Source organism: Oryza sativa, chromosome 7, assembly GCF_034140825.1.
Source record: "Oryza sativa Japonica Group chromosome 7, ASM3414082v1".
Taxonomy (NCBI): Eukaryota; Viridiplantae; Streptophyta; class Magnoliopsida; order Poales; family Poaceae; genus Oryza; species Oryza sativa.
Genome location: NC_089041.1, coordinates 21,179,297 through 21,193,196, shown reverse-complemented (window position 1 = coordinate 21,193,196; position 13,900 = coordinate 21,179,297). Strand labels below are relative to the sequence as shown.

The following is a 13,900-nucleotide window of genomic DNA, read 5'->3' as shown; positions in this document are numbered from 1 at the left end:
TTGGGAAACAAGGGTGTGGTTTTCACCTAAGGATTTGTAACAGCCCACCATCCAGAACCGCGCAGTCCAGCTCGTCTGACGGATGGACTCACTTACACATACCATCTCATTTACAATTTCATCGTTGCTTCGTACGTGCTAAAGGGTAACCTGGTGAAAGCCTAGTCCGACCACTTAACTACCAGAAGCCCCCACCCTGCGAGCACCTTTGGTGCACAACCATCGACCAGCGCCATAACACCAACCAGTAAACACAAGCAGGAGGCTGCGGTGTAGGAGGGCTGCCTTCGTGCTTCCCTACACAAGTCCAACCATCACCACCACCTTGTGGCACTCACCTATCGTAAAGACGCCAACACCCCTCACCGGCAAGCAAGCATGAGATGAGGGGGATATAAGTTGATGCCGCCACACCCAGTCATCGTCAAAGCCGTTTCCTAATTTTAAATTTCTTGAGAAACTATATGTATATGTTAAAATTTTAAAATATATAGTATGTGGAGATACCAAGATTTACATAAAAAAATACAGTACCTTGTTAAGGATGAAAGTTACATATACCAGTTACCAGCTTGAACCTTCGCAGCATCTGGCATTTAAAACATGTACTGGTAAAGGATGCAACGGTACGAGCCTATAGAACAGATCCTGTTCAAGTAAGGTCGCATGGGCGGGGGGCGAAAATATCTCTGGCGGAAAATGCAAAGTAAACTGGAAAAGAATCTGCAGGCCCAAAGACCTGGGTGGCCTTGGAGTCATGGATCTGCAACAATTCGCATCAGCACTACGGCTCAGATGGTTTTGGAATGAATGGGTGGCGCCAGAAAAACCTTGGGTAGGGACCGCATTGCCGTGCAACCAGCTAGATAGAGACCTCTTCGTGGCCGCAACAACAATAACGGTGGGCAATGGCAAGACTGCACGATTTTGGAGCTCGAAATGGCCGGAGGATCAAACTCCGCAACAGATCGCCCCGGATATTTTCATGGCCTCTGGAAGGAAGAACAGATCAGTAAACGATGCCATAATAGAAAACAACTGGATCCGAGACATCGAAATCTCTCATATCACGGAGGCGAGCCACCTCCAACAGTATGTCCGCCTCTGGAAAATGATTAGAGACATGAGGCCACTAAACGAAAATCAAGACAACATTCGATGGAACCTCACAACAGACGGGCAATACTCTGCAAAATCGGCTTATAGACTCCAGTTCCTTGGGCTGCGCGATCCGTCTTCAACCAATCAATCTGGATGGGCGCCGCCAAAGTGCAAATTCTTCTCCTGGTTGGTCACTCAAAACAGGGTATGGACAACAGACATACTGGAGAAAAGAGGATGGCAAAACCAAAAGATCTGCCCACTCTGCTACACGGTGGATGAATCGGCCCTACACCTCCTGGCCAAATGAGGACTAACAAAGAGAATATGGGCAGAAATCTAGAGATGGACAGGCACTGACCTTCAGATGGGCAGTTGGGAAACTTGTCACTCGATTGAGCAGCGGTGAACTCTCGTAGCGGAGTCTCCAAACACCCCCCCGCAAGCCTCTTAGGACTTTGATTATTCTAATCTTATGGGAAATCTGGTGCGAACGCAATGCAAGAATTTTCCGAAACTCTGCGTCACCACCATCCTCAATTCTAGCAAAGATCAAGGAGGAAGGAAGAGCATGAGTCAAAGCAGGGGCAACAACCCTACAAGAGCTTAGAATTTTGGGAGATATCACTTAATTTCTTAATTCCCCTTTTGTGCGCTATTCGTTTTTCTTTGGCTAACCCTGTATATACCTCTGTATAATTTTCTCCTGCTCTATTAATATATACAAGGCAAAGCTTTTGCCTTCCTTCCAAAAAAAAATAAAACATGTACTTAAAAAAAGACCCACGGTTAGATTAGCTCTTGAGTCCAACGTGCAAACAAACCAAGATCTGTTCGTAATCCACGCATGCTGTATTGCAGAATGCCAGAATGAGAAGTTTGCATCCTTGGCATGATTGGTTGAAAGTTGCCTGAATTCCAAGTCAAACTCGTTAATCAGACAAACCTCTCCTTTCATCCTTTGGATACTGACATGCTAGCAGACAAGGACTGCAAAATTTCTATGATTGCTAACCTATCCTGCTGGATTTATATGCAGATTTTTTCTCCGGAGCTAAGCTTGGTCAATTTGGTGTTTGTTTCCTGAGACGAAGAGGAATTAATGCAGGATTGCCTGTCCTGTCATCCTAGACTCGAATAAAATCGTTGAAATCTGACAGCTCTATATTTGGGTCTGGATCATGAACTTACGGAATGTGTAATGTAATTACACGAGCTGCACCTCCAGCTGATGCCATGCTCATGTTGCCATCCAAAATCCTCCTCGTTCTGAAATTCTGAAATATAAAAATTCAAAAAGAATTCTTTTAACAAACTCATGGGGAATATGAGCATAGAATCTGAAATTTAGACCGAAACAGAGAATGGAAATTTGAGATTAGGAATATGTGCAAATCACCTTCAATGGCCTTCTGGCTAGTTGCGCCGTGTAACTTAAAACTCTGTATTTTTTCTAATATATATTGACGTAATCATTTTACGGGTTCGTGAAAAAAAAAACAAATCACCTTCAAATCTTCAAAGATTGGGCTGGCCAGTTTACACGAGCGGCGAGCCCACCAAACGGCCCACCAGAGCACACGGCGGCGCGGCCCAGCCCAACCACTCCCAAGGGCGGCGCGAGCGCGACCTAGCCGCCACGCGGCGAATCCTCTCCTCCCCTGCGCGGCGAATCGTGGCCGCGCCGCCACCCGTCGTCCAACGTCGCCGTCGGCGAGGGAGGCCGGCCGTCGCTCTCCGAGTACGGGCGTGCACCGGGGACCCGGGGGCTGAAATGCCTTCAGATCTGAGGTGAGATTATTCGAAAATTTCGTCTATTTTGCGAGGTTAAAGTTTAGGGATTCGAGCATTGGGTTTCCCAGCATTTTAAGTCTAATTTCCCCACCATTTTTGGTTGAAACTTGAAAGCTCCTCCTATTTTCCGATCATAAAATTGTGGAACCTGATTGGAAAGCTAAAGATGTTTTGTTGTTAAATGCTGAAGAAATTAGGGATTGATGTTAATCGGTGGCTGACAGCTCGTACTTAGATTTGAAAATTGCAGCTCTGCCTGATACTCTACCGTCCATGTTTATGCTGATTACTGTCCACTGTCTTACAGTTTGTCTACAGACAATTTGAAAAGAGAACATCATATATAGCAGTACAAAATCACACTAATCTACATTATGAAACAGAAAAAAAGATCTGAAACACATTTGGGTTAAACGCCTAAACAAAGACAAATAAATCGGATAACAGAGAAGCAACTGCATTGGACCGTCGCTTGCACCCACAAATGACATTGTCGATCCGTAGTTTTTGGATCATTCTATTGAATGGCTATGATGGGAATCCACTACTCTACCTTGCCAATGTGATACTTATACTGTTATTGCATGATGAATCATCTGAGCCACTGGATCGGACATAGAAGTAAGCTGGTTGGTTTGGTTTGGGCAATGTCATTTCCTCGCTGTTTAGCATCGTGACCACCTGATCGATAGAAGGCCTATCATCTGCCCTCTCTTGAACACATAATAGTGCCACCTGAATGCACCTTTGTATCACTTTATGGTTGTTTCCTATACGGCAACAGACCAGCTCATGCCCCTGTCCAGATCTCCAGAGTTGCCAAGCCTGTTAAAAGACAAAGGCGTATTTCTGTCAACAAAAAAGAAAAAATAATGGTTTGCAATATAGAGTATATCTGGACCAACCTGGTCCCACTGTTTGTTTCATAAAGATTATCTGGAGTACATTTTACTCACGTATGAAATGAGATTGCAAAGTTTGCCATCATAGGGATAGAAACCAGCAGTCCTCTTTCCACTTATGATTTCCAAGACCAAGACGCCGAAACTGAAGACGTCTGACTTGATCGAGCAAACCCCATCGAAAGCATATTCGGGAGATATGTAACCACTGAATTACAGTAGTAGAATTGTTATACATTACCAAGATACATGAAGTATAGAAATTTTTATATACAATTTCATAATTAACTTATATGCTTTTCCAGCAGAAAATCTCGAGTTGTTTTTAATAATATGAGGAATTGTAGTAACTAATAAGTAGACACAAAATGGACTGCTCTATGCAATTTTCTTATTAGAACATATAAAACTATGCATGTTCATTTATACTGATAGTTTCAGATGCATATTTGTACTTACTGTGTGCCTACTATTCTGGTGGTGTTTGATTCAATCATATTTGAACCAAATATTCTGGCCATCCCAAAATCCGAAATTTTTGGAGTCATGTCACTGTCCAAGAGAATATTGCTTGCTTTTAAATCCCTATGAACAACACATACTCGTGAATGATTGTGAAGATATAGAATCCCTTGAGCTATCCCATCAATTATGCGTAGACGCTTTGACCAGGTTAATTGTGCTCCTTTCACAAAGTCTACAGAATATGAATTGAGGTTATTGAAAAATTCTCAAAATAATATTAACTTCAAATTTTAGTATGTAGAAATATGGAGGCATACCAAATATGAAGACGTCCAAGCTTCTGTTTTGCAAGTATTCGTAGACGAGCATCTTTTCATGCTCTCCCTCAATACAACAGCCGAGTAACTTGACAAGATTTTTGTGTTGAAGCTTTGCTATCAGCTGAATTTCATTTTTGAACTCCAATAAACCTTGTACAGAACATGCTGAAAGTCTTTTGACTGCTACTTCAAGACCACCCGGCAACAAGCCCTGAAAATAAAGAACATTACAATTGCTACTAGAATCATATATTCAGTGGAGGATATTGTTTCTGTTTTTTTTTTATTTTGAAAAACTGACATTGGTACAATTACAATGTTGAGTGCCACATTATCTTGTGACATTGGGTAAGTATGGATCTTGCATACACTAATGTTTTTTGAAAAAGGAAAATGGAACTATAGCAGAAATAATCTGATTAAAAACTAAAAATCATTTAAAATATACAGATAAAAATAAATAAGTTGAATATCAATGCAAGTAGCCAAGTATATAATTTACCTTATAAACAGCTCCAAAACCACCTTGCCCAAGTTTGTTTTCCCTTGAGAAGTTTTGTGTAGCTTCTTTTATCTGAGAGAAATCATACAATGAAAACCCTGAGTTCCCTTCTTCAATCCTCCAAAGATTTATTACATTCTGTACTGCCATCGACAGCAATCGTAGTTCAAATCTTGCTTGTTCTGAAAAAGAAAATAGTGAAGCAGTCTATTCTTGTCACTCATATAGGCTCTTAGCGGGCAGCTATATAATTGAATCAGATGCATATATCCTTACGCAAAGGAGAATGTTGTGAGACTAATATTTAGTTATTTACCTCTTTTTCTCTCTCGTTTGATCCAAATATGAACAAGCAACCATGAAATAGATACCATGAGGGAGAACGATCCAATTACAACCCAGATCCAAAACTTGCTTGCTGCACATCCATTGATATGAGTTATGACTAGTGGAAACAATAGGAAGGCCACACGACACTTTGAAGGTAAATATTAAACAGGGGAAGGTGAACAGTTTCTTTGGTTTTGAAATCGTTTTTGGTTGATTTTCACACGGGAATAATTGTGCATCCCAACTTAAACCCTTCCAAAAAAAAGGAGAAATTTGATAATTTGACATTTTTTTCGTTACACAGTTGCTTTAATTGACACTTGTGAGGATGACATGTAGGATCATCTGAGTGAATGAAAGTGGGCCAAGATGTCAGATAATCGAAACCCATTTATGTTAAATTATCAAATCTCTCTCAAAAAAGCATGCAGATTTTTGTTGATGGGGTAATGAAAATCATGCTTGAATGCTGAACTAATCTCATCGTTTGATTTGTTTTCACAGAGATAAGGGCATCTCAAGATGAAAGAATGTCCCTGCTGAGTAGTAATCAGGCAATGAAGACTGAAGACTAAGTGAAGACGAAAGACTGGTTGAACCAAATCAACAAGGCACAATTTATTAAAGGTGAAGGTGGGACGTACGTGTAGGCATGTGCAGCGACACCTCTGGGTCGCCGGCGAAGAACTTGACATCCGTCTGGTACCACAGGCTGCATCGCATCCCGAGCACCGCGCCACCCGTCAGGCCACCGCCGACCATCTTCTTCCCTTCGTCGATGATGCCGTCCAGGCAACTCCGGCAATTCTCCGGCGGCATGCCGTCCGTGCACTGCGCCAGCGCATACACCGTCTGGCTCTTGAGGTCGAACCACCCCCTGCCCGTCAAGTAGTTGACCGGCCGTCTACTCACCACGGCTGCAGCGATCTTCTCCATGAGCTCAGAGAAAAGCTGGCTGAACTGCGCGCGATCAGCATCCGGCGGAGGGTTCAGGTAAGCGCTCACAGTGCACTCCGGCGCGTTGCTGAAGCTGGAGATGAAATCCTTGTCGGAGAAGCTTAGCAGGGCCTGGAAATCATGGTCGTACAAGGTGACATTCTTCTGGTTCTGAAAGTAGCCAGAGTCATCGCCACTAGTTCCATTGATGCTGGCCGTGTCAAGCACTCTCTGGAGGCGGGTAGCGCAGCTCTCGGCGGAGGAGTCCCCCCGGCAGAGCACGGCGCCGTATACTGTGTCAGGACCGGCCGCCCCGGCTGTGCCGTTGGCAGAGTGCAGCTGCGTCTGGTTGACATTGGTGATCAGGTTTTTGGCGAGCTGGAGCAGGTTGGTCTTGTAGGTGCCCTCTGGCATGTGTGTGATGGTGTTCGCGTTGCTGCAGAAGGGAAGCTGTTTAGCTACCAACAGATTCGGGGTAGAGAGGAGAAGCATTAGGAGGGAAACGATCAGCATCTGCATGTTTGAGGCTTTTTCTTCTGCAGGGAGCTTGTGGAATTGTGATGCGTATGGAACATGGCTTGGATGAGTGCATATTCTTAAGTACTGTTTGGTTGGTGTCTCGTTTTGTCAGGACAAAGTTTTTAGTTTCAGTAGAACGAAAGTGACTTCGGCTCTAGCTTGGACTTTGAGTAATTTAAGTGGACTAGTCCAAACTAAACGAGATTGGAAAGTGTGGTGAAATTTCAGAGAATACTAAATTTGTCTACTGGGTTCTCTTTTGGTTGGTTTTTGTCCGAATCATCTCTGCTCTTGAGGCATTGATTTGTTGTATTATGTTTTTGAATTTCCTTGTAACGGAGTATCTCTCATTTTTCTTTTGCTTGTATGCGCAATAATTGGCATTGCCAATGTGAATGTGCAAAATGTTTGAACTGATTCTGCAGCGGGACAGAAATTCTTGACTGTTCACAGTACTTCTACCGCCTACCTTTCTTCTATTGGACTTTCTTTCTTGGCTGAAATTTCATCTGTTTAAAAATCTGCAGCCACCTGTCCGGTTCCTCATAATCTTAAACTTCACCCAAATTCTATGAAATCGTTAAACAATTTCGCACGGCCTGCTTGATCGCTTTCAGAAAGAATTCTGCCAACTTATGCTTTAATTCAACGTTGCTCACAGGTACTACTAAAGTACTATGTACAATGCTCCACTTGGGCTTCCATATGACAAACATGCACCTCAGGCACTTGCTGCGTGCAGTTCAGATATCCTAATATTCAGATGACACTGACATTGATGCTATAACAGTGATGTCACCTTCAGACGGAACTGAAAAATTTTACTCACAAAGTTCCCAAAAATATAAGCATTTTTAGGTTATCCAGAAAAGATTAGAGGTGAGAAAAAAGATTCCTATTCAGTAATATTATTGGTCAAATTTTGATTTTAAATTGCTCAGAATCCCTTTTAGGTATATGATTGGTTAAAATTTCCTTGCATTGAAATCAATATCTTAAAAATATTTATACTGTAATATAAATTTTAAATCCTAGAAATGCTTATTGTGGTAATTAATATGCTGCAAAATTCAGCTCAAAAATCGTAATATTCAGATGACACAGACGTTGATGCTAACAGTGATATTGTCACCTTCTGACGGAACTGAAAATTTTAAGCTGTAAAACTGCCGGGCTACGGACATTGGGTTTTTTTTTTCTTTTCAGATCCGACGACTTTGCCACGCGTTAATCTGTCAAGATATTCTCACCGGTTGAGTAAAAGTGGAGTAGGAAACGGTGGTAGTAGAAGTAGCTTGCCAACAGTGAGAGACCGTGCGAAATTGTAATGCACGTCGCTAACGCAGAAGAGACATAAGTGGTGTGTTGGCCCGATCGATGATTCGTTGATTCGTTCCTCTCTTCTTCACAGATGGAGATGCACAAGACTTGACTGAATAGTACCCCTTTTCATTTTTTCTTTTAATAATGAAAAAGCATCCGGTCTTTGCTTCAGGAGAAGCTGTAGCCACGACTGAACATTACCATTGGAACATAGGAAATTTTATGAGAGTTCTTTTGTAAGTTTATGTGAATTTTTCACCGGTCGACGAAGGCTGAAAGCTCTAACACTGGAGTACACGAAAATTTTTAATTCCAACCGGAACAAGACATTATATGATTTTCTTTTCGGAGTTTATGCGAAATTTTCTTTTCGACGAAGTCCTGAAATCTCTACCATTGAAATGTAAGAATTTTCTTTTAGCTCTCCAAAAGAAACGAGACTGATTTGTATGATTTTCCTTTTGAAGTTCACGTGAAATTTACACCTCGATCTCTAGATGCGAACGCAGTGAAGTCCTAGCAACCATTGGACCGCAGGAATTTTTTACACTCCGGTAGAAACTGAGACCAGCTTGCATGACTTCTCTGTGAAAGTTTATGGGGAAATTTTCACCTCTCGACGAAGGCCGAATTGAAAGCTGTGTTTATGATCACAAACAAGACTTTCACAATTGTCCATCTGGACATGACCGAAAGAAAATACTCACAACGATACTGATTTTATCTTGATTTTCGTTAGCGTATTTTTTAAACGGTTAAACGACGTGTTTAGTGAAAAACTTTTAATATGAAAGTTGTTTTAAAATATCAAATAAATCTATATTTATAATTTTATAATAATTATAGCTCAACTACTCAAGCATTAATATTCTTTTTTGTTTTACGTGTGCACTTAATTCTCGTCCGAGTGGCAGAGAAAGGAACGTGGCTTAATAAAGCAATTTTGATGGACAAGAAATGCACCTTGAAAGCGTTTAATTGGCGTTATGCAGATATTTTACATTCTTGCTAGCAACAGTTGGATAAAAAGTCGATGCTAGCCTGCCTGCTAGGGGATAGATATATATTTATCATCGAATTGAATGATTCAGATGTCACTGTTAGTTACCGGTCACCGTGTCGGGTTGCATGGGTCCAAATCCGTCGCTCTCTCCATCTCTCCCTTCCACTATTGAGACCCAAAGACTGCAGAGCAGAGAACGATGTGTGAATCACGTTGTTTTGGGTAACTAAAAGAAAAAAAAAAAAAAGGAGAGCTTCGACAGTTCGACGCAAAGCTTTTGCTCTTCTTCGAAGAGCTTTTAGCCTTTATGTTTTTGCGAACTGACCTACAAAAGCTGGTAGAAAGAGTGATAGACCATGTGGAGTAGTACGTCGTATTCGGTGTTGTATGGATGTAGCATCTTAGCTAACTACCTACATATAACTAAACTAATCGGAGTTCATTCTGAGAAAGTTCCACACTAACTTAAAAAAGGAGACCTGACCACTGAATAGATTGATCAGGGATCTTAGTCTTTAGTATAACTAGCATAGTAGCCCGCACAAACTGCGCAGCTTGCTACCAATATTTCTTATTTTCTATTCTAATTTTTCATTTTTTTTTTTCTAAATTGTATTTTTATATAGATTGTAAATTCTGATTTCAATATTTTTTATTTTTTATTTTTATAAATTAAGGTTATAAATTGTATTTCTATACAGACTCAAACGTCTACTTCTATTTTCTTTTTTTAATTCCAAATTTTAGTTAGTTCTAAATTATTCTAGTTTTTTCTTTCAATATTCTTTTTTTAATTTTGAATTTCAGCTATTTAAAATTGTATTTCTATATGAACTCTATTATTCTTTTTCTCTGATTTCGTATTTCAATTAGTTATAAATTGTACACCAATATGAACTCTAGCCTTCTCTTCCAATATTCATTATTTTTAATTATCTATGTAAATTATTTTTCTATATGGACTTCGATTAATATGAGAATTTCTAGGCCATGAGAGCAAACGCGGAGTCTAATTTTTTTTAGGCTGTGTTTAGATCCAGGGGTGAAAATTTTTGCCCTGTCACATCGGATATACTGATAAAATGCGAGATGAATTTATTAAGCCTAAATAATCCATCATTAGTAAATGTTTACTCTAGCACCACATTGTCAAATCATGTAGCAATTAGGCTTAAAAGATTCATCTCGCAAATTAGTCGCAATCTGTGCAATTAGTTATTTTATTTAATACTTCATATAGGTGTTGAAACGTTCGATGTGACATGGTGAAAAAACTTGACAGCAGATCTAAACATGCCCTTATTACTTAAATAAGTTAATGCATTAGTTCTTAATCCAATTGGTTAAATTAGAAAGAAACTTTGTGCATGTGGTTTGTTTGGTCGTTTCCATCTCAAGCTTTTTTTACTCCGATTTCTATAGTTACTTTAAGCTTTCGTAAGAAAAAGATTTATATTAGTTATATAACTATTATGGCCATGTTTAGTTGTTTAGGTGTAAAAATTTTGAAGTATACAGACACACATTTGAAGTATTAAATATAGACTAATAACAAAACAAATTACAGATTCCGCCTGTAAACTGCGAGAAGAATTTATTAAGCCTAATTAATCCGTCATTAGCAAATATTTACTGTAGCACCACATTATCAAATCATGGTATAATTAGGCTTAAAAGATTCGTCTCGCAATTTACATGCAAAGTGTGCAATTGGTTTTTTCGTCCACATTTAATGCTCCATACACATGTACAAACATTTGATGTGATGTTTTTCGCCAAATTTTTTTGGAATTTAAACACACCCTATATTAAATCTAAACTGTTATAATCTGGATCTACTATGACCCAATGGTTTTTTTTCTCTTTTTCTTGATTAACATTGGAATTTCTATTTTTCTTGTCTATTTTCACTTTTTTCTATCTTTCTTGTCAGTTTCCAAATTTTTTTTGTCCATTTCCAACTTTTTTTTTGTCCATTTACACCACACCCAATCTTTGTTTTTTTTTGTCCGTTTACACAAAACCTAATCCTAATACCCTTCTATTTTTTGTTTTTTCGAATTAAAGCCGAATCGAAAGGAAAATCATGGAGAAAATGATGAGAGAGGAATGGGGAATCGATTTTTCAATCAAATTGGAGGAGAAAACATACGATCAATATAGTGGCGACGCAGAGTGCTAGATTTAAGTCGGAAGACGTGCGGCGAACAGATCGGATTTAAAAACCGATGAGAAAACAAAAAGCACATGGGAGAAAAAACCGGTGAAAAAAAATTACAAAAAAAACCAAAGGCGCCCAGGAGGCGCGCTGTGAATAGATCGGTTTAAAAAGGCCGGAAAAAAAAACAAAAGACTTAGCGTGTGAGCATACAAAACTCTTTCGCGTGCAACACAAATCGGGAAAAAAATACCCGGTGCCAAAAAAACCAAACGGACTTTTTTTTACTGGGAGACTTTTTTTCCTTTTTCTACGGGAGTCGGACAATATTTTTTTACGATGAGATGTTTTTTTTACTTACAACAGAAGCTTTTTATTTTTATCTTGTTGAGTCGGACTTTTTATTTCTTTTTTTACCTTTTTGAGTTGGACTTTTTTATGATGAGATGTTTTTTTTTTACTTACATCAGAAGCTTTTTTTATCGCTTGTTGAGTCGGACTTTTTATTTTTTTTTACCTTTTTGAGTCGGACTTTTCTTTCTTTCTTTTCAACAGACGACAGAAATTTCTTATTTTTAGTAGAGATATAGATTAAAATAGAAATATAAAATTAAAACCGATTTAAACACAGATGACGTACCAAAATACCGACAAAAACATCTTTAATTTTTATAATAGTAGAGAAGATTAGAGACATAGAGATCAGATTTTTTTTTCCTTTTCTTTTGGCTTTTTTGGACGGTGTTTTTTTCCTTTTTTTTTGTTGCATCCAGATCCGACTTTTTTTATTTTCTTTACAGACGGCGTTTTTTTTCACCGTTGTTTCCATGGGAATTTTTCTCTTTTTTTACGGTGGCGTTTCCTTTTTTTTTCCGTTTTTCGTGTTGAGTAGAGATCGGATTTTTTTTTCGTTTATTTTGGCTTTTTTTTACGGCGTTTGTTTTTTTTTCGGTTGCATCCAGATCGGATTGTTTTCCACCTTTTTAGTTTTTTTTACAGCCGGCTTTTTTTCCACCGTTTTTTTTACGGATGGTGTTTCCTTTTTCCTTGTCGCTCGGACTTTTTTTTCGCCCTTTTCTTTACACGGACAACGGAAACTTCTTTTGCTTTTTAAATAGCTTTTTAAATAGTAGAGATAGAGACAAATATTGGAATTTCTATTTCTCTTGTCCGTTTTCACTTTTTATCTTTCTTGTCCGATTGGAATTTTTTTTTTGTCCGTTTACTCTTTGTTTTTTTTCCGTTTACACAAAACCTAATCCTAATACCCTTCTATTTTTATTTTTTTTCTTATTTTCTTCCGATTAACATGGATTTCTAGACTGTGAGAGCGAACGTGGAGGCTTCTTTTTCTATTACTTTATAGATATAATAGATTTAGTTAAATTTAGGTTTAAATTTTATACTTGGCATGACTCGAATATTTATTCTTTCAACGGTATACAAATTAAGCACCCGTCAATAACAAGGCACTAGCGATGACTTTGTTAATTTTAAGATGTGTTGACCAATCCACAGAGGAGGTGCTTATATGGACCGTGTGTATATTTAGAAGGGTGAGTGTACGCATGTGTATATGAGTGTACGTGTCCGTACCGTGTTTCACAAAATACTTTTTTTTTTACATTTAGAGTTTGTAAGTTGTAACTAATGTGGACTTATTTCAATATGATCTATCGGGGAAGTGGGAACGAGGGTTCCCGTTCCCTCAAATGCCTAGGGCAATGCGAGCCTTATCGAGACGTACAAGATCTGTATCTTTAAGGTGCTGAAGAAGAGCATGGAGATGTACAAGATATACATCTTTGGGCAACTGAAGCAGATACACCTCGAACTACTTCAACAACGATATATTCGGGAAGCTTGCTGAAGAGTCCACTAAGTTAATTCCCCCGATATGAAAAGAAGTCCACACACGATGACATTTGTGGCTCCAAGCACACGGGGTGACCCGAGCACAGCGGTAGCCCTGGGACAAGCCTTCAACGCCTCGAGACCGCGAGGTCTAATCAGGGCCCCGAGGACACTTGCAGGACCTAGGCTTTCCCCAGAAAGATCCATCCTACTCCCATTAAGGGGATTTGACACGTCCTATGGGTTTCTTTATACCGTCACTCCATATTAGTTGCAGGGCGGTACAAATCCCTGTGCACAACTCACCAGCGATGTGAGAGACGTGACGGTGCATGTTGTCCTTCATGCGCCATGTCGCCCTAGAGAAAAAAGGTGCGCAACATGGCATGCCCTCGATGTTTACCTCATGAGCCCCCTTACACTAGCTGCGGTGGCTGACAGGTGGGCCCGTGTGGCAGTCATGATGAAGACTTTTGTATCTCTATTCCACTTGTCAGTTAGTAGGTGTGTCCATCACATCTAGTCGGCTCGCTTGGAGGGACAGTGACAAAACTAAGCAAACAAATTCAGTGGAGCTGGGTCTCACTCCTGCGTGCATGCATTGGCATTATGGATTTCCCTTTACGTATAAAAGCATGATCTATGCCACCGAGAAAATGATTCAAACAACTAGAATAGCTAAGTTAACTTTAG

At 39.6% G+C, this 13,900-nt stretch overlaps 1 protein-coding gene and 1 long non-coding RNA gene across 3 annotated transcripts; one reads left to right on the top strand and one right to left on the bottom strand.

Annotated features, from left to right (window-relative positions):
• Positions 1-2,659: 2,659 nt before the first annotated feature.
• Positions 2,660-6,484, top strand: LOC4343467 (uncharacterized). Its single transcript, XR_001547324.3, has 2 exons — positions 2,660-2,892; positions 5,919-6,484. It is a non-coding gene; the product is annotated as an uncharacterized lncRNA (long non-coding RNA).
• On the bottom strand, positions 3,153-6,869 carry LOC4343468 (cysteine-rich receptor-like protein kinase 19). Of its 2 annotated transcripts, none has more exons than XM_015789959.2 (7): positions 6,059-6,869; positions 5,401-5,502; positions 5,085-5,266; positions 4,580-4,793; positions 4,257-4,494; positions 3,852-4,005; positions 3,153-3,720 (listed from the first exon to the last, which is right to left on the bottom strand). In XM_015789959.2, the coding sequence occupies exons 1-7, from the start codon at positions 6,867-6,869 to the stop codon at positions 3,445-3,447; spliced, it is 1,977 nt and encodes a 658-aa protein (XP_015645445.1). In that variant the 3' UTR covers positions 3,153-3,444. The 2 variants fall into 2 exon arrangements, with proteins under 2 accessions (XP_015645445.1, XP_015645446.1); XM_015789960.2 differs by having other exon boundaries at positions 3,582-3,720; positions 3,801-4,005.
• Positions 6,870-13,900: the final 7,031 nt, after the last annotated feature.